The sequence below is a fragment of the Symphodus melops genome (genome assembly GCF_947650265.1).
Source record: "Symphodus melops genome assembly, chromosome: 5".
Classification (NCBI taxonomy): domain Eukaryota; kingdom Metazoa; phylum Chordata; class Actinopteri; order Labriformes; family Labridae; genus Symphodus; species Symphodus melops.
In genome coordinates this window covers 27579277-27604855 of record NC_136695.1, presented here as the reverse complement: position 1 = coordinate 27604855, position 25579 = coordinate 27579277, and the positions used below count along the sequence as shown (strand labels likewise).

General features: G+C 43.1%; 2 protein-coding genes across 13 annotated transcripts in view; both read left to right on the top strand.

The window, feature by feature from the left end:
• syngap1b (synaptic Ras GTPase activating protein 1b) overlaps window positions 1–5760 on the top strand; it is a 159658-nt gene extending 153898 nt beyond the window's left edge. For 11 of the 12 annotated variants that reach the window (XM_079342909.1, XM_079342908.1, XM_079342911.1 and 8 more), the window contains one exon: window positions 3020–5760. In XM_079342909.1, the coding sequence (XP_079199035.1) occupies window positions 3020–3137 (118 nt within the window). In that variant the 3' untranslated portion in view covers window positions 3138–5760. Of the gene's footprint in view, window positions 1–22; window positions 140–3019 lie in introns of those variants that run through there. The other variant, XM_079342910.1, reaches the window with a different exon arrangement.
• Window positions 5761–9325: 3565 nt separating this feature from the next.
• On the top strand, window positions 9326–24810 carry smg5 (SMG5 nonsense mediated mRNA decay factor). The gene is made up of 22 exons (XM_079343107.1): window positions 9326–9796; window positions 10681–10779; window positions 12127–12250; window positions 12842–12998; window positions 14277–14366; window positions 14602–14691; window positions 16146–16224; window positions 16303–16428; window positions 16998–17066; window positions 17281–17522; window positions 17744–17881; window positions 18270–19181; window positions 19595–19764; window positions 19852–19927; window positions 20422–20597; window positions 21115–21273; window positions 21467–21526; window positions 21734–21893; window positions 22484–22574; window positions 22689–22763; window positions 22851–22989; window positions 23347–24810. Exons 1-22 carry the CDS (start codon window positions 9732–9734, stop codon window positions 23428–23430), a joined length of 3381 nt encoding a protein of 1126 aa, XP_079199233.1. The 5' UTR covers window positions 9326–9731; the 3' UTR covers window positions 23431–24810.
• Window positions 24811–25579: the final 769 nt, after the last annotated feature.

The following is a 25579-nucleotide window of genomic DNA, read 5'->3' as shown; positions in this document are numbered from 1 at the left end:
CTCTCTCTCTCTATCTCGCCAGGAGACCCAGCTTTCCTCCCTGGGTTACGCAGACCCCGGTGTGAAAACTGAAGGTGGAGGAGGGGGAGGAGGAGGAGGACAAGGAGGAGCGGTAACCGACGATCAAGGCCTCAGAGTTACTTCCTTGGGCATTTCCTCCGACAGCTCGCCCCACAATGGAGTCCTCCCCCAAACTGTAGACCCTCCCTCTCTGCCCACTCCTCATCAACATCCAAGTCAGAATGGAGAGCTCTGTGGCAACCAAACATCCTCCCCCATGACAACCTCACAGGCAACCGGAACCACAGCAACAGCAACTACAGGCATAGCAGAAGAAGGGGGAGTAGGTCAAACACAACAGTAAGCCAAATCAGAGAGAGAGAGAGAGGCAACACAAAAGCGAGAAAAAAAAACAACAACAAAAAAAACTGTCCACGTTTTCGCCATTTAGTGAGACAATTATTTGAAAAGAATTCGCCTTAGATATTCTATTTCCTCTGGCGAGAGAGAGAAGAAAAAGTGTGTGGGAGACAATAGAAATCATTCAGCTACTGTACAGTGCATTACGTATGAACACACAACACAAAGGGCTCTTCAACGGACATTTGTTCTCTTGATGCTCACACGGAGTTTCAGTTAGTATCAGTCTTGCAGGACAAGATGATGATACCTTATGTTATACTGTTTGAATCCGTCAAACAAGCTGATATGTGAACATGTGCTCTGTGGCTTCATGAGAAATAAAACATGTGAAGAAAAAAGCACTATAAGACATCTTGCACCCCAAAGACTTCATGGTAGCCATTAGCAGGTGCTATGAGCTCGCTAGCGATAGCATCCTTTGACTCCCATGGATGTAGGTGCATTTAATATACCTATCCTGATCACGCCAGGCTGCTAATAGTTTAGGATCAGGTTTGGAGATGTGGTCTGGCTTTCTTAGTGCCTTTGAGTGTTTTTCAACAGGGTTTTCCAATAGAGTTAGCGCTGCTAGCAAGAGAAACGATCTGTGGGCTGAAAACAGAGATTCAAAGACACAAGATCAAGCGTCGTCGTAGAGTTTAAAAGGAGAAGTGGAAGATGTTTTTTGGGAACTTTTCTCTTCTTTTTTCTTTCAATCGAAGGGACTTCTTGGGTTGTTGTTTTTTTTTGGTTGGTTTTTTTTTTGGACTGAGCTCGTGCAATTTTTCTCTTCTCAATCTCAGAACCGATATGTGATAAACTGGTGCTAAACAGAAACAAATGGTGCCATTTTTTCCAAGTCAAATGTCTGTGTCTGCCATAGCACTGCCTCTTTCATGATTCACTCACTGTCTTTTCTCTCTCTCTCTCTCTCTCTCTCTCTCTCTCTCTCTCTCTCTCTCTCTCGCTCTCTCCTGCAATTTGCCTCTGACAGGACTTTTCCCACTTCTAATATGTTTTCTCTGTGTCCTTGTCGTTGTTTTATGTGCATCCTGTTGTTCTTATGGGGTTGTTGGGGGTCTCCATATCTGTGTTTTAGAAGAAGTCTCCTCCAATCTCTGGTTCATTTACAGAAAGAAAAATGAGCTTCTGGGCTCTAATTAATTTTTGGATCCTTTTTTTTTTTTTTTTAACAGGTTATATCAAAAAGGCCCAAAGTGCCAATTATTCAAACCTTGAATGAAGCTACGATGACTAAAACTGATGGTTTTAAACCAATTTTAAAGTTATGTTTCTTCCACTTAGAAGTTGTTGGTCTGTTGTGTCCAAGCAAAAAAGATTAGTGTTGCTATGATAAGTAATTTAAATAATGTCTTTTCTCTTTCGAATTGGACCAACATGTACATTTAAGTGCAGACAGATTTTAAGAATAGAGACGTGTTTGTCTCGTGTTTTTCATTTGGGGCTCTTACCACATTTTACCATATTTTATCATGTCAGTAAAAACAGTACTAATCAGTACTTATCACCTTTTGATTAATATATGTGAACATCATTTGAACCCATTTAGTTTTGCTTAGCCTGCCATTAAGTGCCTGAAATTAAAATCAGTATCTTGTGGACAGTAGACTATAGTCATCAACCATGTGCGTGTTATGATGCCCTGTTTAGGCTGTGTCCATTTACAAAATACTATTATTAAGTTATGACACACTTCCTCGTGTCAATTTCAAAATTTGAAAGTTGATTTTCAATGAAAGATTTGCCTCAATCTTTAAAAATGTTTGACATTTACGCAGATTTGAAGGTTTTCCAAGCTAACTGTTTTAAATAATGCTCAATTTAAGAAAATTCGCAGGAGGTATATTCTTGTGTGCAAAGCTGAACAACACAAGTCCTTGAAATGTTTGTAATGTGTTTTTCCATATTCCTTCATTTTGTGTCTGAACTGTTTCTTTGTAAGGTCTGTCTGGATGTAGATTTGTTCGTCATCTCTGTAGCCTCCACACACTGGTGTCGCTCTGAAACAACTCAGCTTGTCTAAACGTGCAGGTTCAACCAAGAAGTGCTGAGGAGTTTCTCATCAGCTTTGTGTCGGCCATGTCATATTTCAAAGTGAAAAAAACATTTGCTTTGCAGTTGAAAGGTCAACATGGCCAATTCTAGTTTTTTGCCGGCTAGTGCTAGCGGATTAGCTCATTCTTTCAGTGAATGTTTAACTGTTAAACCACCAAATGTTGATAATGCTCACAGTCTTACACAGGGTAAGATGTCTTATTTAGACAGCTTGTAGGGCTACCTTCTTTCTTGTTAAATAACTTCTTTGGGAAGAAATGTTGGATCTAAAGTGAACTTGGTTTGAAAATCAGTGTCTTTTTCAAAGATGATCCGTGATTGAGAAATTAACATTGCTGTGAAAATACCTCAGTGACTCAGGTAAACAAGCAGTTGCCTCAGAGCTGAACACAAAAACTATAAAAACTGAGATGAGTCCAGCTTTGGAAAGACTGCCACCATGCAGATACTCGCTCTCTAGCTATGCTTCAATAGCACCTGATCAAGCACCCTCCCCCGTTTCTTCTCTCTCTCTCTGTCTCCCTTTTTTCTCTCCCCCTAGCCACTCTCAAAGCTTCATCGAGGACAATGTGGAACCTAATTGGCTGATGCACCATCGGCACTCCGCAGGGTGGCACGGCCAAATGTCCAGAGCCCTCTCTCGTGACGCGATTGGCTGACAAAGGGAGAACTTGGGGCATTGGTCCCATTCTCTTTGCCCAAGGGATGGTGCAGAACCCCAGCGGACCATGTAAGGAAATGCTGGGATTTTTTTTTTTAAATCTTACTTGGGCCCTCTCTTTCTGATTTGATAACAGGATTTTTTTTTTCAAATGTGTCTGACACCTGATTGGATCTACATTTAACTTTTAGGCGGTAGGCTGGACAGATATTGGCGTTTGTTAGCCTGCCGAGCATGCAATGAACAGCTATGCAGTCTGATCACGGAGGAACACAAAGGCCAAGGAAGGCGCGATGCTCAAATTGAGAGAGAGGGGAAGTGTATTGTGGGTAAGATGTATTTCAAAGGTGCTTGACTTCTCTTGAAATTTCGGTTAAAGCTGATTTCCTTTCAATGCATTTATTTCCCTCTTTCTCTCTCTCTATCTCTAGTTGTCTTTTAAAATTAGCCTTTTTGATTCCTCGTCATCTATTCACTCTTTATCTAACTAGTAAAAGCATTATTTAACCGCTTCATTTTTACTCCATCTTAGACACACTCCATCTCTTTCTCTATCTATAGTTTGAATCTCTAAGACTTTGATTTTAAAGGAAACTAAATATGCACAGCCTAATACGACAAGTGAAACTGCTTCAGAACAACAATCTTGCTTCAACAAAGACTTTGAAATAACCGGACAGAATGTTATTATTTATATTTCTATGATACTGCTTATTCTTACACTAGTATTTAACAGAAAACTATTCATCAGAAATCTTCCGGAGCAGATGTTTATTTATTGATATAGATAGAGGCCTCTATCTAATGGAAGTTCATGAATAAATAATCCATTTTATATGAACCAAGTTTTCTTACGGAGACAATCTTGTGGAGAGACTGTGACAGACAAAAAAAAAAGGGACAAACTTGTGTTGTACCTACTCCCCTTACAGCAGTTTGCACGTTGCTGTGACCGGTGCCCTCCTTTCCTTTTAGTTAAAATCACTTAAAACTAAAACGAACACAAAAAGTGGATGGATGTTTCTTGCCCTACAATCGCCATGGAGCTCTCCATATGCGGACGATGTGAAGCTATTGGGATGAGGACATTCTCACAGAACAGAAGTTTTTTTTTGTTTTGTTTTTTTTTACTCCACTTCGACTATGTGTCTGTAGTTTAACCAAGCAGAGGATGAACTCTTGGTTTCAGTGTGGCCACATTTCTGCAGCCTTAATGCAGTAAAACTCCCCGTTGATTTCTACGGATGGACTCCACTGACACCAGGACGAGTTTAAATCCCTGCTCATGACTGAAACAGAGAGAGATATGTTAGAGGTCCTGCTGAAACGAGTGAATGTGTTTGTATATAAGTGTGTTTACTGGCTACATCTATGTGTATATACTGGATAAATGTGTATATATGGTATGTCTATGTGTATATACAGTTTGTTTGTATATGCAGAGTGTACAGTTATTTTTTCCTCTAATGTTTCTCTCTCTTTCTATGACTAGGTCTTCTCAAGTTACCAATACTGAGGCATGGAAAGGTTTTTAAACGTACCGAGCTATCAGAGGCACTTTAGTGTGCAGACTCAGAATATCAGCCAGATCTGTCACGTTCAGTATAGCTGCCTTCTTGAAGCTCTCTCACACACACGCACACACACACACACACACACACACACACACACACACACACACACACACACACACACACACACACACACACACACACACACACACACACACACACACACACACACACACGAAGACACTCGCATAATCTTAAGCTTGCACTCATTTTCTGACCAACTAAAAAAACGCTTTTCTAAGTAGATCTGGGTGACCAAGCAATGTTTGTACATATATAGACTAAGACCTTTTTTTTTTTTTTCTTCTTCTTCAGAAACCTTCATCTGCATTTCTTTGAGAAACTCTCTCGACCTGTTTTGAGTTCTTGCGTATCTGACTTTCACTTTAGGTTCCTATGGTAAATGTTTGCAACGGTTGTCGCTCAGAGTTATATATTTATTCAGACAACCCGTATATATTTCTTGAAATTTTGTTCCCCAAATTCTGCCTCTCATGGAGCCGTCTAACCTTTTTTTGTAACGAAACGGTTAGACCGGCGAATTCTTCCATGAAAGTATAATGTCATTATAACACTTGCTTGTTTTTGTATAGGTCCTTACTAAATAAGTGTGCCTCCCCTCTTATACTTATACTCTTTACTAACCTTAGATCCATTCACTCTGCTGGTCACTCATCTTCATAACCCCCTTGACAAGCCATAGCCCCGCCCCCCTTCCCAGAACTCCTCTATTGTTGTTTTAACAGGACAGACATTTGGGGATTTTGTGTATATTAATGGAAGAGTGGTGTTGAAGAGTGTATTGCAGTTGTATATGGATTTGTTATGAATGTGGATATTCTGATCATTGAATTATTATTGTAATAATGATAATAATTATTGCCACTTTTGTTGATTAACTCCTTTGATGCGGTTGATGAAGATGCCATTGTTCCTTTTTTTTTTTTTTTTCTTTTGGAATACACCGGAATTTATATTTTTCGGGTGGGTGAATCTGGAGATAGAAATACGTAAATAAATTAATAAATAAACAAATAATTAAATTCTTAATATGGTGTTGAAATGTGTGTTCTGTTTTTTACTGAATCAACCTGCTGAAAACGTTCTCACTCCATTCAAAGTATTCATACATTTCAAATTAAGGGCCGACACTGATTATATTGGTTCTGTTACCAACGTTATCTCAAGAACCCCAATGTGTTACTAAACTACTAAACATCTGACATGTTTCTGCTTAAGCATGAACTCAGAAGACTGAACATAAAACATCGAGCTGACATTTTTTTTTAAATGCAGAATCATTTAGTTCCAGCTATGAATACTAAAGAAAAATGAAGAAAAGAAAAAGAAAGGCAGTGGTGATTCTAGAGTCTGTTGGGACATTTCAACCATCATTCATTATGTTAAAAAATAATCTGACACCAACGGAAACTTTAAGTGACACGTTTCAGATTTCACAGGATATTTAAACGCTCATTATGGGACATCCTAAGGGAGGTTTTCTACTGTCACTGTAAAATTCTGTGTCACTGGTTTAAAGTTTGTAAGTCCTCAGCTGGGCCCACGAGCAGCATCACTGAAGAAATATTTTGTGACATGTTTTCAACAAATGACATAAGAACACACTTGCAGACTAAAAACTGGTGATAGAGACCACATGGACCTGAACTTGTTCAGTTCTTTTCTCGTATTCTGATTACTCAAAGAAATATTACACCGCAGGTCACACGTATACCTTCACACACTGATGTGTAAAGAAGAGACCATCAGACGTAACTAATCCCATTCATACACATCCATACGCCGCTGACAACAACTCAGGGTAAAGTGTCTTGTCCAAAGACTCCTCGGACATGTGACTGCAGGAAGTGAGGATCGAACCCTCGACCTTCTGGTGGAGAGACGACCGACTCTACCAGCTGAGCAGCCGACCTGTGTCACATCTCGATCGTAGAAGAATAAATACAGAATTCAAACCCTTCTCTCAGGCTGCTGTTTGAGCTTTTTGTTAAAGCATGATCATCTACTGAAACTGTCCACATATTTTTGGTACTAATTTGCGACCATAGAGATGTAAAAAATGGTGTCAAGTTTGTTCGATAAATTTATTACAACTACCAGTCTGGTTTGGGCTGAAATAATACTAAAGAGTTCTGTAGTTAACCCTTTCATTGACCCCCTGCTCTGAAATGAAAGTTGCCAAACTTTACGGCAACAACTTTATGAACTCAGAGAATAAAGAAACCACATAAAACTGACACTGCTCTCAATATCTATGGTTATACGTCTGCTGACCTTATCTCTCAGAAGTAGAAAACATACCTTGTCAATGGGGTATCGTTTGGTTATTGAATTATAGGCTAGACTACATCTGTAATTCAAATTAGTGATATATTTTTGTCTGTAAAATGTCAGAAACAACATACAAAATGTCCCTCTAACCAAAGTAGTGTCTTTGTTTTATCCGACTAATTTCACAAAAGCGTGAAGAATTTATTTAAGAATAATGTGAGGAAATGAGAAATAGATAATCCTTACAATTGAAGGCGGTGATAAAGATACTGATCATTAAAACTCTTGTCTATGAAGCTTCGGCCAACAGCTCATTAGCTAATGACCTATTACTCCTTAATGTCTGGACTAGAATACGAGGACTATACTTTATTTATGAGCTCACGTGCACCTGAAATAAAAGTAAGGACGTTCATGTACTTTAATTGGTTTTACCTTTTAGTGTTAGTAAGAGAAGAATCAGTTGTATTCTGATCAAGGTTTGGGTTTTGTAGCTCAAGGTTGCATCTCAATGTTGCCCTTCTGGGTCGTCCATGTCTCTCTCTCTCTCTCTGTGAGCCTTATGAAGATTTAAAGTGTGGATAGCAGAGGTGGGGACCTGACTGAATATAGTAAAGATTGTAATTATCCTCATCCTCTTACACTTAATTGCCTGCAGTTTCGGTGGGTTGGCAACTTCTGAGCCTGGACATGGCAGGAGAAAAAAGAATTAAGAATTAACACAGATAGAGGAGCAGAAGAGGAATCAGGGTGTGTGTGTGCGAGGGGAAACAACCTCAGCATGCTCCACACCCAGGCATCAATGACATCCACGTCAATACTCTGCCTCATTTAAAATTTCATTGCAATGTAACATTAGAGGAAACATGAGATGTCCTTTTTTCATCACTGTCGATGCATTTAAAGAGGTGTAAAAAAATCTGTTATCTTTATCGACCTCTCTTGGCCAACAGAAGGAATTACAGCGACTATAAGTTGCTATCTGATGTCATGTCATGTCATGTCATTGCAATTTCTTTTACATGAACCGCATGCTTTGTTAGGAGAAATGAAAATTAAGACATGGAGATGATGGAAGAATTAGTTCAAAAATAGGAATTGACCTGGCCGTGCAGACAAATGGATTCAGATTCAGATTTAGTCACAGCAGGGTAGTTTAGTTTCACAGCCTACCAAGTCGTTAAAAGAAGTCAAGAAGACAAGAAAAGAAACACAGTAAGTAAGTAGTCAGTAGTTTATACAGCACGTATCAAGAGCAGACGTTACAAAGTGCAGACGGGTCTTTAACTGCTGTGTCCACACAGGTCAGGGCTCTCAGTTCTGGCGGACGAAAGTTCAAAAGAGTCTTTGACTGTCTATCATTCATTGTGGAGAAATTTGATCATCCCAGACTTTCTTTTTCTGTCCACAAGAGTAAAAACAAAAAAAGGCTAAATGTAGTCTAATCAGTGGTGTAGTGCAGGGTATTTGTGTATACCCACTGATTTTTTCAGTCTCCATATGGTATACCCACTTCTAAATGCTCTTTAGTTTCCGATTTTATGGATCACTGATGATGATGACCCCAGGCTGCAATATGACAATAATTTAACACATGTTGTGTTGGTCAGACATATAATATATTTTGAATATTTTAACACAAATATTTAGTTATTTAACACAATATGTGTTAACACAACAAGTGTGTAAGATTTTAACACATCCATTCTGAGTCCTCTGAATCACATCATTGAATGGTTTGATTAATTTAAATGCAAAAAGCTGTGTGTCTTTTGGAGCCTGGTCTGGGGTCTGGAGTTTTGTGACCTGAAATGAGGTTCACGGACTGAAATATGTCAGGTTCGTGAACACTTGATCTTAAATGATTGTTGGATGAATAATGAAAAAGGATGAACATTAGCCTGAAGATTTTTCCAAATAAGTTGGAGACATTATGGCACAAATCAGATCATTATGCTATAACGTTCATATCAACGTTGATGTGATTAATTATTCTACAAAACAATGTGTGTAACATTTTGTTAAGTGTCTTCAGATAATTTTTGTTTTTATTTGACTCTATACAAATAAAGAACAATAAACATAGGCCTACAGTATGTCTTTTAGTAACAACAGTAAACACAGTTTCAGGCGAGTTTTGGCCATTGTTGTTTTTTCTGTTCGTACCCTGATAAAGGAAACCATAAGAAAAAAAAAACAACACCTTACATTTCTTGAAGAGGACAAATAAAGTTTTTTTTTAAGTTGAATTGAAAAAAAATATATATCCGGTTCGGGAACAACTGATTTCGGGGGATGTGTATAACTTACCTGGCAACTCCTGATTAAAGCGTGTGAGTGCGTTCTGTACTCTCGCGATATTCAGGCGGTCACTGCCTGATAGGAATAATGGCCACCTTCCTAGCAATGGCTGGAACAGGGAACAACACAAGAAGCATATTAGAGCGTTATAGCTGACCGGGAATAGTACAAATCACCGGCCCCCCCTCCAATCCGGTTTTCCCAGCGGATGGGTAGAGGGGGTTCAGCCCAAAGGACGCGAGGAACGAAAGAGACTGACAGAGAGAGGGGAGGAAAGCTAACATAGCTAGCGCTTAGCTGGCTATCAACACGGTTGTCACAAACCCCGAGTGTCCCGGATAAGTGTGTGTTTGGACGGCTGAAAGAGACGAGGACCAGGTGCTGGAGCGTGTGATCAAAAGGGGGGAAATCCGAGTACTGGAGCTAATATGAGTGGACCAGGGCAGGACAGCGAGCCAGAGGCGAAAGTCCTTCTCATAAAGAGGCTTTACAGGTGAGTTACAGGCCGTTTTTTAATTCTTTCTTTTTTACTGTGCCCCCACACAACCTGTCACGACAGTGAGAACCCCCCCCCCCAAAAAAACCTCCCCCTTTAATGTCACTATTAGATCTGCAAAAACCCTGACCCGGGTTAATGAAAAGCTGAGTTTCTCGTTTTACACAGAAATGAAACAGATAGTGATGTTTAATCATTAGTGGAGGAGTTCAGTTTGATGGCATGGCAGACGATGTAAGATGGATTACAACAAATTAAAAAAAATAAAAAAACACTTATTGCAGATGTATTTGATTCATGCAATTTAGTCTCCACTTGTAATAATGATAAATATACACAGGAAGTCTGGATGTTTTGACTGTACTTGCTCCTTCTTTCTTCTGCAGCCATGTTTCTTTCATTTTTGACTGTCAATGCTGAACTTATCATTGTTAAAGTTTACTTTTGTTCATCAGCTGTCCTCACATTCAGGATAAACATTTAGCAAAAAAAAAGACGTTATTGTGAGTACAAAAACTGGGGCTGCTAATACATAAAATAATTGCTAATTTTCTACTCTTTAATATTTATTTTTCACGCTTCATATCCTTACATGTAGGCAAGGTGAGTTTGTTTATAACAAATGTCAGTCAGCAGCAATTTAAGATAAAAATCAGACATTAAAGTAGCTCATTGTAGAATAATGTTATTGTTGTCTGAAAGCTGGAAAAATGTTCCACTTTACGTCCTGAGTGTTCATAAGAATATTTAATTGAGGGATTATAAGGATTATCCTCTAAATATGCTGAATTTAATTAACATTTGGGAAGATGAAGTAGTTGCAGAGTGTTGTTTTCTTTTTAGCTCTCGGTGTTTGTAACGTTGTCATTATTCTAACACAGGGCCGTGGTGGAGTCTGTGCACAAGCTGGATGTCATCATCGGCAGCAAATCATCGTACAGAGAGGTCTTCAAGCCAGAGAACATCAGCCTTCGCAACAAGTAGGTCCACAGACGGCAGCGGCGTGTGAAAGAAGACGGGAGAGTAACTATGACTCCCGTCAGACAAGCATTCTGCTTTTTGACGTCCGTCTAAACGTGGTTCACATCCTGGCTTACATCTAGAAGAAACTGGCTTCTTTGCAGGATCAATATCACGATCAACCTCCTTTACAGGAGAAGCTGTGTGTGTGTGTGTGTGTGAGTGTGATTGCAAACAGCTGAACTGATCACTCTGACTTCATCCTCCCAGACTCGTAAAGTCCAAGTGAGCTGAAGGCAGCAGGATGTTAAACGAGGAGAGAGGGTGGGGTTATTCATATCATGTGATCAGTGCGCAGTGACCCGCTATGATCTCGTTGGATGTGATCATTATGTTTTATTCTCTGCTGTTCTGTTGACATTTTGATTCTGTCTGGAGTCGCAGCGTCGACTCCAATACTTCACAGGGATAGTCTCCCACTGTGAGGGTCATACATGAAGGACCAGCTCAGCTGACTTTTAGTAGCTCCTGAGATGACGTAGATATTTTAGCTTTAGTTACTTCCTGTGAGTGTGATTTACTTTTGTTGTTTTCAAACTGGATAAAATGAACCGAAAGCTCCGAAAACAGAAAGAGGAAGTTGGATGCAAATGTTACAAAGAGGCTTGACTGCATGTCTGCACACACACACACACACACACACACACACACACACACACACACACACACACACACACACACACACACACACACACACACACACACACACACAGGAGGAGATCGTATCTCATCCAGCTCAGTGACTGTCAGCCAACATGTATTCTTTAAACGTCGCCCTCTGTTGTCGTCAGAGACTTTAATGTTTTGTTTCTTTTGGGTTTGTAGCTCCGCTACTTCAACACTTCTACTAGTAATATATTAGTAATAGTTAGTAATATTGCACTTCAATGCAAATGAGATAATTTAGCGCCTGTTAATGAGCGTCATGTTGTCGTTAAGTTTGATATTTTTCCTCCTTTTCCGCGGTGAAGAATGGAAGGGGCGAGCGGTGAATCAGAATGACAAATATGTGGTGTACTTGACTTTCGCTGATTTCACAACACTCCAGTGAACGTCTCTGAAACACTTCACACGGCCCCCCGTGAGTCACCGGCTGACAGAAACCCTGTTCTCACTGACGCAACAAAGGATTACTCTTCGTCCCAAACAGCCAGAACCTTCAGTTGTTGTAGAGATGACACTTCGACTGAAGCAGTTTGTTTGTTTTCTCCCACTCATTTCTGCTCCGTTGCCTCGTCGGTCCACTTGTGGAAGCGGTGACCTTGTCTTTTTTAACGGTTTGTCTGCTTTGCTTTCTGTGTCGTCAGGCTGAGGGAGCTCTGTGTGAAGCTGATGTTCCTCCACCCAGTCGACTACGGCCGTAAGGCTGAGGAGCTGCTCTGGAGGAAGGTTTACTACGAGGTCATCCAGGTTATCAAGACCAACAAGAAGGTAAGCAACCCTGAGACAACCGTGTTGGCAACCAGTTAGCCCGCCTGTGTTTCATATTCTGGCCTCAACAAAGGTCAGCTCGACAATGACATTTAGTGTTTTGTGATCACTGGCTCATTGAGTTCCCAGAGTGTGCACGTGTTGTGCACGGGTGGAAATCAAACCCGTGAAAAGGTCACTGAGTTCAGCTGCTGGACCAACGAGAGAAAACCATCAAATCTCCCTCTGAAGCTTTCAAGTTTTACTCTGATGAAAAGTGTTCTTTAAGATGTCTGTAATCTTCAAATGTTTGTGTCATTAGAGGTCAAGTGTTTAAGTTAAGAAGTGGCTTCAGTTGTTTCCATTTAATGAGTAAAAAAGAAACTTTTTCAAAGCTCATGAAAATCTTGTTTTTGTTCTGTTTGGATGTTTCCTGAGTCCATCTTCACCTGAACCTTATTAACTGTCATTTTAACCTTTTTCTCTCTCATAGAGCAGCTCCTTGTGTAAATAAAGTTTTTCTAACATTGAATTGTGATGTGGTCCTGTTGTTGTTCGGAGTGCACCTGTGATGGTTTTTCCTCCTCTCTCTCTCTCTCTCCTCCGCGGCAGCACATCCACAGTCGCAGCGCTCTGGAGTGTGCCTACCGCACACACCTGATTGCCGGGGTCGGTTTCTACCAGCACCTGCTGCTCTACATCCAGTCACATTACCAGCTGGAGCTGCAGGACTGCATCGACTGGACCCACGTCACAGACCCTCTGATCGGTAAGTCTGTGTGACCTGCAACTCTCAGCTCTCTGCTGACCTTTAACCCTCTGCACCTTTCAGGAGCATTTGTTGTGAAATGAGTGTAAATCCAGTTCTGAACGTTTTTCAAACTTCAACGATAAAACTGCACAGAGCTTCACGGACGGCTGGTTTGATACGAACACTCGACTCGTGTGCTCACAGCAGGTGCACAGAGTGTCCGCTTGTCTGAGGCCAGTGCTACCGTGCTCGATGCTAAGCAGACCACATGGGCAACAAGGTGCAGGGGCGCCCGCTCACCTCTTTTAACGAGGTTTGGGAATCATCCAGAAAAATACAGAATTCCGGATTATAACGCGTCTTAACACAACACGGATCCAAAAAAATCACTTTTTAAAAGAAAGGGCGGGTAATCAGCTGTTTCATGAAATAAGGACAATTTAGAGCAAAAATGGATCCAGCATGTGATGATACTTTTCATGGCCCCAAGTATTTATACTTTTATTACATTAACAGCAAATGTGCTCTTTAACTTTTTCATTGCTGAAGGGGTTTCATGACTCATTTGGAGTTAGTTGCGTTGTTCTGCACACGTCTGCGTCCAGTGAAGTTTGACGAGACACCAACCGGTGAGGTTGTGAGGCGCGTGCAGCCGGTTACAGCGTGGACTTTGATCACAGTGTAAGTGTAGAAATAAAAAGACTGAAGGGAGATGAGAAGCAGCTCTTCCTTTGTGGACGTGACATGCAGGATGTTCTGTATCCAGACTCTCAGCGTTTCTGAAAGGTCTCAAATGGTAATATTGTGAATCCGGACTATCATGATTCGCTCCTCTAAACGTGTGATGACGGTACCGAACGTAAGGCCTAATCTTTAATTTGATTTGATTTGAACGCGTCTGATTGATCCTGAGTCTCGACGAACGGCTTTATCTGTTTGCATTTTAACGAACCTGCTGCACACGTTACATGTAGAGATTCAGACGCAGTTCGACCCTCCTCTGAGGTTTACAGTCGGAGGGGGGACGGGCTGAAGGATCCCGTCTTTCTGAAGGGAAGGAAAATGAATTTAATAGAGAGATGCAGCCAGTGAAACCCGGCAAACCTTTTGGACACTGAACACCTCAGGGACGGAGAACCAGCGCTGAGTGAAGTTTCTGACTTTTTCTACATTTCTGGATTTTAAGCTTGTTCTCTTGTTTCACCACACTGAAACTTTTTTTTTGTTTTTTTTTCTCGGCAAGGTTTAAGTAAGTGCACAAGATAAATACTTAAAATGTGTAATTGTTCCCCTCAGGTCGGAAGAAACCAGTGTCGGCCACCCCCAAGGAGATGGAGTGGGCCCAGATGGCCTGTCATCGCTGCCTGGTCTACCTCGGAGATCTGGGTAATGACATGATGATTATGAAGGAAGTGAGAGACAGCATGTGTTTGAAATGCAACGTGGGAAATGTTGGCTTGAATGAAGATTCCATGATTTCTGCACAGTTTCCTGTTTGTCTCTCGGAAAAAGAATCATTTCCTACTTTAGTTTTTTGACTTTTGTCTAAGAGGATTATGACGTTTCTGTCGTGGTAGATCTCCAGATATAAGATGCTGATTTATGATTGTTCCCTTTTCAGCCCGTTATCAGAATGAGCTGGCTGGAGTGGAGGCTGAGCAGCTGGCAGAAAGGTTTTACCACCAGGCCCTGTCTGTCATGCCACATGTCGGTGAGTGATCTCATAATGCAGACCTTTGTTGTTCACCGGCTGATGGAGAACTTGTGTTTCCATCCAGGAGCAGCAGCACAAAGTCCAAGGAAGTGCTTTCGAAGGGTCGTGCTTCATTTGCATGTGGAAATAGATGCACATGTGATTAGATGGTTTAAACGCTGATACCCCCACGCGTCCTTACATTATGTCTACATGCAGATGAAACAATAGAAGTATTGTCAGGTTCAAGGACTCTAACCTTAACCTTCAGACATACAATTCCCCAAATAATGAAATAACGGACATGGATAATCTTTGTACGCTTCTGCAGAAGAGGAAAAGCAGCCTCAACCTCTCGCAGACTCTGTTCTGCTTTTCTTCCCCTTTCCTTAGCTCTTTATTGAGAGTAAATGGGCGTTTACATAAGTGTTTGTAGGCGTGATCATAAACCGTTAGTTAATCGTATCGAAAAGTCTGCTACTGAGTGGTTGACAAGTAGATAATATGCATTGTTTAATCAACTGGTCTAGACTGGTTAAACATGCTGATTTGACTAATTTTGTTACAAGCTAAAAGTAAATAGTGGAAGTTTCCACTGCTGTTATAGTAAGATATTGTAAAAAGCATACTGGAAATCTCCCTAAATATAATGTGTCAGCAAAAAGCATTGAATAATTGATAATATGGTTCTCGATTTTCTAACAAGTATCATAGGTTTTTTAAGAACTCACATTATGCTCATAGGTGGGAGGTGAACTGAAGTTAAGAGTTGTTTTAAAAAGTGAGCATCACGTCTCAACGAGCGAAATATTTCAACTGAGCAGAGAAAACGTCGAGTCATGAATCTCACGCCCTCCCTCCATCCTTCCCTCCTTCCCTCCTTGTTGTAGAGTTATATGCAGTGGATTATATTGTTTAGTCATTCGGCGACATTAAAACATGCTTCAGACGCTGCTCGCTCACTCGTCTGCTGCCAGCTGTGACGTTGTTGTCTACGCGCGGCTCAATAATAACAGTAAATAACAACATGAATTTCATAGACGATCTTTTTAAGTATCTAATGTACTGAGTGTTTAGAAGAAAAAAAGTTGCAAATATGAAATATTTAGATTTTGAAATAAATAATGGAACATATTTTCCCACCAAATGAATGTATTTATGCTCACAGTCATCTTTCCCTCGTTTTTTAAACCGATCATAGATCTGAATATAAACCTCATTGTGGTTCCGTGATCACGCTGGTCGCTCGTCTGGGAGCAGTCGCCTGTCTCCCAGCTCGTACACTACGCTTCACAACACGTCACAACGAGTGCAGTACATCAGGCTCACTCAGAACTGGACAGCACTGCAACACATCCACTTTATATTGAACAGGAAGTGATGTCAGACACAGCCTCTGTCTTAGTTAAGCAGCCATGAAAATAAAAAACCGTACTTGTTGTTGACGAATGTCTTCACTGACGTGTCTGCAGGAATGCCTTTTAACCAACTGGGAACACTGGCAGGGAGCAAGTTCTACAATGTTGAAGCAACCTACTACTACCTACGCTGGTGAGGAGCTCACACACACCAACCTGTTTGTTTCAGTGTGTCACCACTGGGTCTAAACACATACCTCTTCTGCTCCAGCATCCAATCAGAAGCCCCCTTTGAAGGCGCCTACGGCAACCTGAAGCGCCTGTTTGACAAAGCTGCTAAGATGTACCATCAAGTGAAGAAGCAGGAAATGAAGAAGTTGTCTCCGTCGCGACAGAGGTGAGGAAGGTTTCAGGACACGTCAGATCGGACTCCAGGTTAATCCGCATCAGTCTTACAGGGTGTGATTCCTCCAGTTTCAGGCAAAAGCAGCACAAGACCTTGTAGTTTAAATTCATTTTGCAGACAAAGCCACACGTTCCTCCGAGGCCTCATCTGAAGCCTCTCTGGACAGCACAGCTAGAATTATTGTTGTTCTTTCTTCTACTCTACTTTTCTCCGCCTGGTTAATCCAAACTCAATAAGTTGCCTTCGCCGTGCTTCCTTCCCAGGGTGATTTGAAACTATAATCTTATCTTTAATCACACAATTAGCTGCTAGCTTGCCCTCCCTTAGAATCGCAGAGGATTGCTTAGAAGTGGTGGGATGAAGCTGCTGACAGTTTTAGAAGATGGATGATCCCTGTGGGGGAAATTAGAAAAGTTGCAGAAAACAAAAGTACCAAGAATCAGGAGGCGTAAAAAAGACTTGAATTCTGTTTCATGTTAAGATGCATTTCATGCACATACATTATTTGCACGGTTAGGTGATCATCTGAAGTCTTTTAAAATCATGACTTTTCTGTGCAGATCAAAAGACATTAAGCGTCTCCTGGTGAGCTTCATGTACCTTCAGAGCCTGCTGCAACCCAAGAACAGGTCAGTGCTCGCCTCCCGGCCTGCATCGTGCACGTTCGTCCACGTGGCTTTACTCTTAATCTTTGACTTGGTACAGGCATGTTTGGTTTTGGACCTCTTACCTGCTCCAGTGTCGTCTTAATCAAATGTTTAATGTTTAAACCGCAGACGGGCTCCCGTTAGTTATTCACTCTGAAACTGTGGACTGCTTTGACCTGTGTTCGTCTGCTCGCAGTTTAATGGAGACGGAGCTGACGTCGCTCTGCCAGTCGGTGCTGGAGGATTTCAACCTGGTGCTGTTCTACCTGCCGCCGCCCACGCATGGCACTGCTCACCACTCGCCGAGCGAGGAGGAGGAGGAGCCGCAGCAGCCGCAGCAGCAGCACAGCGACAGCGCCTGCCCGATGTTGCCCGACACGCTGGTATTCAAAATGGTGGTGACGTGTCTGATGGTGGTGCACAGCCTGAAGAGGGGAGGTCAGTGCTCGTTTGATCTGATGAACGTCGCCTGACAAAATAAATCTTTCCTTTCCTTTCAAATATGTCAAGATTGATACAAATACATGTTCAACAAGCTCTGAGCCACACGCGAGTTCATCGGGATCATCATATGAAGTGCCGTCTACGGGGAATTTAAATTTAGAAACTTCAGCGCACGTTACAAATCTGAATGATTTATTTATTTTTTGTCTTTTCAGGATCGAAGCAGTACAGCGCATCCATCGCTTTCACGCTGGCGTTGTTCTCCCACCTGGTGAACCACGTCAACATCCGGCTGCAGGCTGAACTGGAGGAAGCGGAGAGCCAGGTGCCTCCACTTCACACAGACGCTGCAGGTGAGAGAGGACACCCTCCGACCTGAGAGGGAAAGAAATGCTTAGTGCAATACTTTTTAAAAAAAAAGAAATTCCTGATAGGTCAGCAAGAAAGAGGAAATTTCCCAGCCGGTCTCTGACACACGGATCAATGCAGCAACCTCAGTTTATCCTCATCAGCAACATCGTCTAAGATTAAAGATGAGAGAGATCTTTGTGGTTTAAAGGACGGTCTTTGGGGAGAACTGAGACGCTTTTTGATGAATTTACAAGTCAATAACACTTTAGAGTTTTGAATATTTATTGAGGAGCTCTTTCATTAATGACCTCTCTGAAACAAAATGATGTTATTATATATGCAGCTTTAATGAAAGCATAAATCAAATGTTAATGCTGTCCTCTTATCTAGATGACTTGGAGACGAGGGATTCGACGGCTCCATCAGCAGATCGATCTGAGGAGAAGCCTCTGCTGAACGGCTCCGTCGAGCAAGAAGACGATGACGAGGAGAAGGGAGAAGAAGGTGGCTGTGAGAGGGTGAAAAAGCAAAGCAGCGTGGAGGAACAGCGAAAGGTTGAAGAGGACAAACAGAGACAGAAGAAGAAGTACACCCGCCTCTCCAGACTCCGCCGCCGCCGCTGTGCCCGCAAGGACACCCGAGGAGATGACGAGAGCGACCTGAGCGAAGGCTTCGAGAGCGAAGAGGATGAAGACGAGGACGAGGAGAGGAGGGGTCCCGCTGACCCGACAGGCGGCCACATGGCTGGAACGCCCCCCAACCCTCCAGCCATCAGGAAGGTGACGAAAAGAGACCCGCTGGCGGAGGAGGGCAGTTGGGGGAGCGGATCGGAGGAAGAGGAGGAAGGAGGGACGGCGTTCGATGTGGAGACCGACTCGGACATGAACAGCCAGGAGTCTCGATCAGACCTGGAAGACATGGAGGACGCCGAAAACTCGGACAACGCCGAGAGCCAGACGAAGGACCACCAGGAGGACGAGGAAGACGAAGAGCAAGCCAAGGAGGAAGGAGGAGAGCGAGACGGCGACACGCCTCCGACCACTAACGGGCCCCTCCTGCCCGGAGACTCCAGCATCAGCAGCAACCTGCAGGCCATGTCCTCGCAGCTCTTCCAGGCCAAGCGCTGTTTCCGACTGGCTCCCACCTTCAGCAACATGCTTCTGAAGCCTCAAGCCACTTCTCCCTCGGGTGCTCCCACCCCGATTGACTCATCCGCACCCCCCTCCCAAGAGACGCCTCCTCCGCCCGGGGATTCGTCCTGCGATATGAACCCTGGAACTGCCAATGGAACAAATGAAAATGGTAACGCTTTGCAGCTTAACGCCTTGATGTTGTTAAAGGAGCAGTCTGTCAGATATCCCCACCCCTCAACAAAGTGTGTGTGTGTGTGTGTGATCTGTGATTTAAGACTCGAGAGGCTAAACATATACATTGGGACAACACAAGCGTGCATTTCCTTAAAAGGAAATCTAAAGCTGTTCAACTCCCTACGAGCCTTCGGAGCCGGGCAGAATTAAACGCCAGCATCGAACCTTCAGTGAAAAGATAATTACAGTGTGTAAAATTAGAAATGATAGGTTTAAGATTATAGAGAAATAATAAAAGGTATTCATTCCAGGTCGCTTCTTTGGGAGAATTTTTTTTTTTTCAATGTGATTTGTAAAAAAAATGTATTTCTTTGTTGAAATCAGTCGTTTCTTTTCTCTTCGTCTCAGACTTGGACTCTGACTCTGAAGGCAGCCAACACAGTACTCCATCAGTCCACAGTGAGAAAACCCTCTTAGAGAAGCTGGAGATCCTGACCAATCAGGGCTTGATCCAGGTGGTGAAGGTCTTTATTGATTGGCTCAGGACGAACACCGACATCATCCTCATGTGTGCACAGGTGAGGCGAACAAATAGTGCTGCATAAGTCTGTGTTACATTTAACATTTAAAGGTTTTGTAGTGAGCAAAGTGTCGTCTCTCTGCAGAGCTCTCAGAGCCTGTGGAACCGCCTGTCCGTGCTGCTCAACCTGCTCCCAGATGGCAGCAAGATGCTCGAGGCTGGTGAGTGTCTGATGGACTGCAATGCAGAGATATTTATACCCCCGGTGCAGCAGCGTCTCCTTTTCTATCCCCATTGGCTGCAAGAATACACAGAGTGAAGACGAAACAAAAGGGTTAATTCAAAGGAGAAACCGAGATGAATTTATTGCACCAGTGAGCTGAATGTTTGCTTCACCTTTTATTGATCCCTATATCTTTTTTGAGAATATATTGATGTATCTTAAAAACTCGATACATCGAGTATATACTCTCTGCATTTAAAGAGACACACACACACTAAAACGGAGCGTTCTGAGAGAGCTGGTTTCTGCAGGGTCACAAACCTCCTCTGCTGCTTGATTCATGTTACATTTGGACCAAAGCTCAGATGTTTCATTCAGAGCACGGAGTCGACTGACTGAAAAGATGGAGACGGTGGTTATTATGTGCTCTTTAACAGACCTGCGTGTGATTTCTGCCCGTTCATGTCTTTTTAATCTGTTTGTGTTCTGCAGAGCTCGGTCTGAACACAGAAGTGACGGAGCTCATCAACGAATGCGAGCATCCCGGTTTGGTACAAAGTGTTCTGCTGCCCGAAGATTTAGCTCTGCGACACCTGCCTGCTCTCAGCGTCGCTCACCGCCGCCTCGACTTCAGCCGACGCAACCCCTCCCTCAGCCCCTTACAGGAGGTCCGCACAAGCCTGCAACTCACACACACACACACACACACACACACACAATTAGCCAACGTAACAGTTTGTTTGTCTTCACCATCCTGGAAGTCGACAAGTGGCGAGGTTTTAAAGCCCTCAAAGCAGATTTAATGAAACACTTAGACCGGGTGTTACAGTGGTGACGAGATTATTGGATCAACAGAAAACAATCTGCCAGCTGTTTTGCTTTTGGGTCAATCTTTTAAACTGCTTTCCTGTTGGTCTTATGTGAACGTGAACTAAATATTTTGGGTGTCAGGCTGATGCTGTGACATAACGAGCTATTTGATGCAATCACCTGAGGCTGTGAGGAAGTGTGATTACCGTCGCTGACCCTGCAGCTTTAAATGCATCTCTGCAGAGCTGCGTGTGCTCGTCCTGTGTTTAGCTTCACAGACATGTTCACATTGACTTCTTGTTGGAGTTGAGAAACATAAACGCACTCGAATATAAAAAAGCATTAACGCGGTTTTCTTCCGTCTCTTTCCTTCAGTGTGTGGTGCGAGTGTGTTGCATCCGCAGTTTTGGCCATTTCCTTACAAATCTCCAGGGCAACGTGCTGCACTTCAACCCAGAGGCGGGCATCTTCACCAGCATCAGCCAATCGGAGCAGGACAATCTGGTGCAGCAGGCCAAGGCCCAGTTCCGAATGGTGAGTGACATCTGAACAGTGACCGGACGATGCAGCAGGGGGTCTGGACTCATCTCAACGTGCTGAGGGGAAGAATATTAAACAAATTCTTCATCATGCGATCTCTTCTCAAGATTATTTTTTTTTTTTCTCTCTCTCTCTCTCTCTCTCTCTCTCTCTCTCTCTCTCTCTCTCCTCTTCTTCACCTCTCCAGGCCGAAGAAGAGGCTCGACGAAATCGCTTAATGAGGGATATGGCCCAGCTCCGACTACAGGTTAAGAATCTTATTTGTTCCCATGTTGCTGCTCCGTGTCCGTTAGAGAAAATGTTGCAGAGAGTTTGTTTATGGAAGAATAGAACGTTAACATGAACCAGATTGTGGTTCTGTAAAAACTCCAAGAACCCAGATGTTTTTTGTTTTTTTTCTTACCTCACGTCATTTTCTTGTCTCTTGTTTTTTTCCCCGCTCTGTTCCTTGCAGTTGGAGGTGTCGCAGCTAGAGGGCAGCCTTCAGCAGCCCAAAGCCCAGTCGTCCATGTCTCCCTACCTGGTGCCAGACACAGCTGCTCTCTGTCAACATCTGAACCTCATCAGACAACTGGCAGGCAGCGGCTGCTTCATCATCATCATCCCGCGGACGGGTCAGTGCAGCCCCCCCCCCCGTCTGTTTGTAGAAGAAAATCTAAATCACCCATATTTGTAGTTTTCAGCCTCAGTTGAAGATTTGTGATGGTTTTTAAGTCCTTTCGTTAAACTTGAAAAGGACTCGCGCAGTGGCGTAATGGTCGATATCGGTGAGGTCAGCTGCTCCCGACCGCCCGGGATGATTCTCGGATATTTTGGTCGGACGCAGTGAGATCAGAGCCACGTGCCGATACTCAGGCTCCGGGTCTTCTTCCCCTTTTCTACCGGCATAAAGTGACAGAAATGGTCTAAAATCACCATGGCAACAGCAGGTTTAACCCGTCCTCCCCCCTCTCGTGTGTGAGAGAAAGTGAGAGTTTTTTTGCAGTTATTAATAGTCACCGTGCAGAATGAGACATCTCCATCAGCTTCCATTGAACGTCGTGAATCCTTCAGTGCGAGCGCTCAGGCCGGACAGGATGAACAGATGCATGTCCAGCTGTGTCATAAATGATTCACAGTGGGAGCTGATGTTGAACTCTGCTCAGTCAAGTTCAGTCAGTCTGAGTTGCTCTGGTGACAATGTGGACTTCCTGTGTTGTTGTAGTGATCGATGGACTCGACCGGTTGAAAAAGGAAAACGCTGGAGCGCGGGACGGCATTCGCTTCCTGGAGTCAGAATTCCGTAAAGGCAACAGGTGGGTGTTTGCGTGGACTGACTTTTTTTTATCAAAAGCAAAACGAGTCTGTGTCTTATTTGAACTCACTTCTCCTCCATCAAACCAAACGTTGTTTGTACCTACCTCCTGTAGGTACATCCGCTGCCAGAAGGAATCAGGTCGAAGTTTCGAACGAGATAAACTGAAGCGTCAAGACATGGAAGCCTGGTACGGTTTCCTCCTCCTCCACAATAAGATCCCTGAATCATTGGCTGAGTGTGACTTTTCTGATTTCTGTCCGCTTTGTTGTTTTAGGCATTTGTACAAGATGGTGGACAGCTGCCGTCAGCTAACCGTCTCCCAAAGCAACGGAGATGAAGACACAGCCGGCATGGTGACCATCCTAACCAGCCATCAGGTGGAGGAGCTTTGCACTCAGTCTGCAGCAATGAAGGTCAGACACGTTTACTTTCAACAAAGAACAAACACCGGCTTTGATTCGTTACATCACAAACTATCAGGAGGTTGACATTTAGCTAACGCGGTTCTTTCTTTGTTTTTGCTACGTCGTCTTCGTCTTTGCTGGTTTGTGTTTCTCTGTTGCAAACACATTTCCTCATGTTTAATATTACGTCGTGTTTTACCTCCTGAGACGCCGATAGTCTCCAGCTGTGAACAAGCACGTTAGAATACTGTTAGTCACCTGCAGGGTCTGTATTTAGAGATAGGCTCTAATAACAAGAACTACAAAATGCATGAATGGAGGCCAGATGATGTGTTCGAGTCTCATGCGTCCTGTGTGTCCTGTCAGACGGCGATCCAGGCGGTGGGCTCGGCGGGCATGGAGCTGAAGAACATCGTGGCGTTCTACCGGCAGTGGAAGGAGATCGGCTGAAGGGTCAAAGAGGGGGGCAGCTGTCGGCGCTGCAAACAGCTGATCGATCACAACACTCGCTCCCTCTTTCTCTCTCCCACTCTTTTGCTCTGTGTGTATCTGCATCTCCAAAAGGCATAAAAAAAAAAAAACAACTCAAAAGAAAAGCTGAACCGGAGGAAGGAGTTAAAAGCTTAGAGGGGTGGAAAAAGATATAACAGTGGAGTGAAAAAAATAAAAAAGGAAAAGAGAAACACGGGCGGAAAACGGCGCTATAAGAAACAGCAGACCTCCCCACCTCCCACTCCCAATTCTAAACATATAGAGTGACCTCTAGTGGTCGGAGTGTGGAAAACGGTGGGGGAAGGCTCCACACAAGTTTGAAGTGCCCCTGGTTCACTGCCTAACCAGGAATACACTGTATATGTTAGCAAACGAGTACATATGTGTCGAGAGGGAAGCAGCACACCGACATCAACGCATTCATGCTCAGAAGAATCCATATAGATATTTAGAGCTGTGCTTTCTGTTCCCTCCTCCCCTCTCCCTTCAGTCTGTGTTTGAGAAACATGGTTCACCACGTGGGGGTCACGTGGGGCTGCGTGTCACAGAGTCGAGGGTGTATGACGACAACGTAAAGACGGAGAAATCTCTCTCTGCTCACCTGACACCCGAGACTTTCCCGCCTCACGAATCAAAGCAAGGCGTCTCACCGCAGCTCGTAAACCTCCAGGAAGGTTTGAGGAAGTCCTCCTCTCCCGGACCGGTTTCTTTCCTCTGTGGCTTTTTTTTTTTTTTTTTTTTTTTCTAGTTCATTTGGTTTTCTCCATTTGTGGTGTAATTTTGGTGACCAGTGACTTTAAGTATTGTGCTATCTCTGTATGAGAAAAGATAAAACACATGACAGGCGTCGCCCTGTTAAAAGGTTTTAATTTGAATTTTATTTTTGTACCCAAATGATGTTTATTTTGCTTTCTGTAAGCTGAAACTGAATGAAATATGCAGGAATGTTTAAGGGAAAGGGTTGTTGTTGTTGTCTTCATTCACTAAACAATTAAACAAGTCCTTCAGTTCTGAACGTTAAAAAAAAACAAAAAACATGTAATCCAGACTTTATTTAACAGTGTGTGGTGTTAGATGAAGGAGGGAGGGAGCAGCTGATCAGCCTCGTGTTGTAGCTAGTGATGGATGAGGCTCAGACCAGGAGGGATGGGGGGCAGGCTGACTCTCCCAGAGGATTGTGGGTTGTGTTTGGACCCCTGTAAACTCCTAAAATGTATCCCATCGACACTTCATCTCCATAGTGACTGTCCCATCATGCACAGTGCAAAAGAAAACCAGTATATGTGTGTGGCCATGCATTGAACAATAAAAAGAAATAATCGTATAAGACGATCACGACTTTTTTCCTTGAGCTGTTGTCCTTCTTTCATTCTTTGTAGATGCCAAAATAAAAGGATAGAATGAAATGAAAAATATATTAAAAAAATTAATTAAAAAAAAAAAAACGTCCCTACAACCACCGCCGTCCTCATTGACACACGGCCTGGAAGTGTGGACGACGGGAGCGAGAGCAAATCCTTCCTGCTTTTTATCTCGTTTTTTCTATTTTAAATTTTTCTTTTACCTGCTTTTTTATCACTTGATTTTTTTTTTCTTTGTTTTAAATTAGAGTTGCTCACAGGGTGGATGTGTTTACACAACACATCCATAACATCCTCTTTTCCTCTCTGCATTTAAAGATACTCACAACACATAACAGTCAGGCTGATGTTCTGATTCAAGAGATGAAACATCTTAATCATAAAGAGGTTGGAAACACCTTCAGCTGTCATAATCGAGAAACGCGTCCATGCAGTCAGGTCGCTGCAGCGCTCTGTAAGCCGGACAGTCGTCCCTCCAGCCAGCATTCATCTCCATCATGTCTGCCAGTGTCAAGGTGCATACCCCTCTTAGTCTTTATTTTTTCACTCCCACACAGATACATTTGTCGACATGTTCCTTCAATTTCATTTTCACAAACCTTGGAGCTCTCTCGGGAGGTTTCCGACAGTCATTGTCAGATTTGCATATTATGAGGCCCTCCAAGGCCGTTGGGGTCCCCGAGCAGTTCCCTGCCTTACCTGAAGCTGGGCTAACCAAACAATCTGTTGGAAGACTTCACCTGAGA

Excerpts from the sequence above, each read along its gene's own strand:
- smg5 (XM_079343107.1), top strand. The coding sequence starts at position 9,732 with ATGAGTGGACCAGGGCAGGACAGCGAGCCAGAGGCGAAAGTCCTTCTC. Across the intron at positions 17,523-17,743 it reads GCACAGCCTGAAGAGGGGAG|GATCGAAGCAGTACAGCGCA; the intron begins GTCAGTGCTCGT and ends TTGTCTTTTCAG. Across the intron at positions 22,990-23,346 it reads CTCAGTCTGCAGCAATGAAG|ACGGCGATCCAGGCGGTGGG; the intron begins GTCAGACACGTT and ends GTGTCCTGTCAG.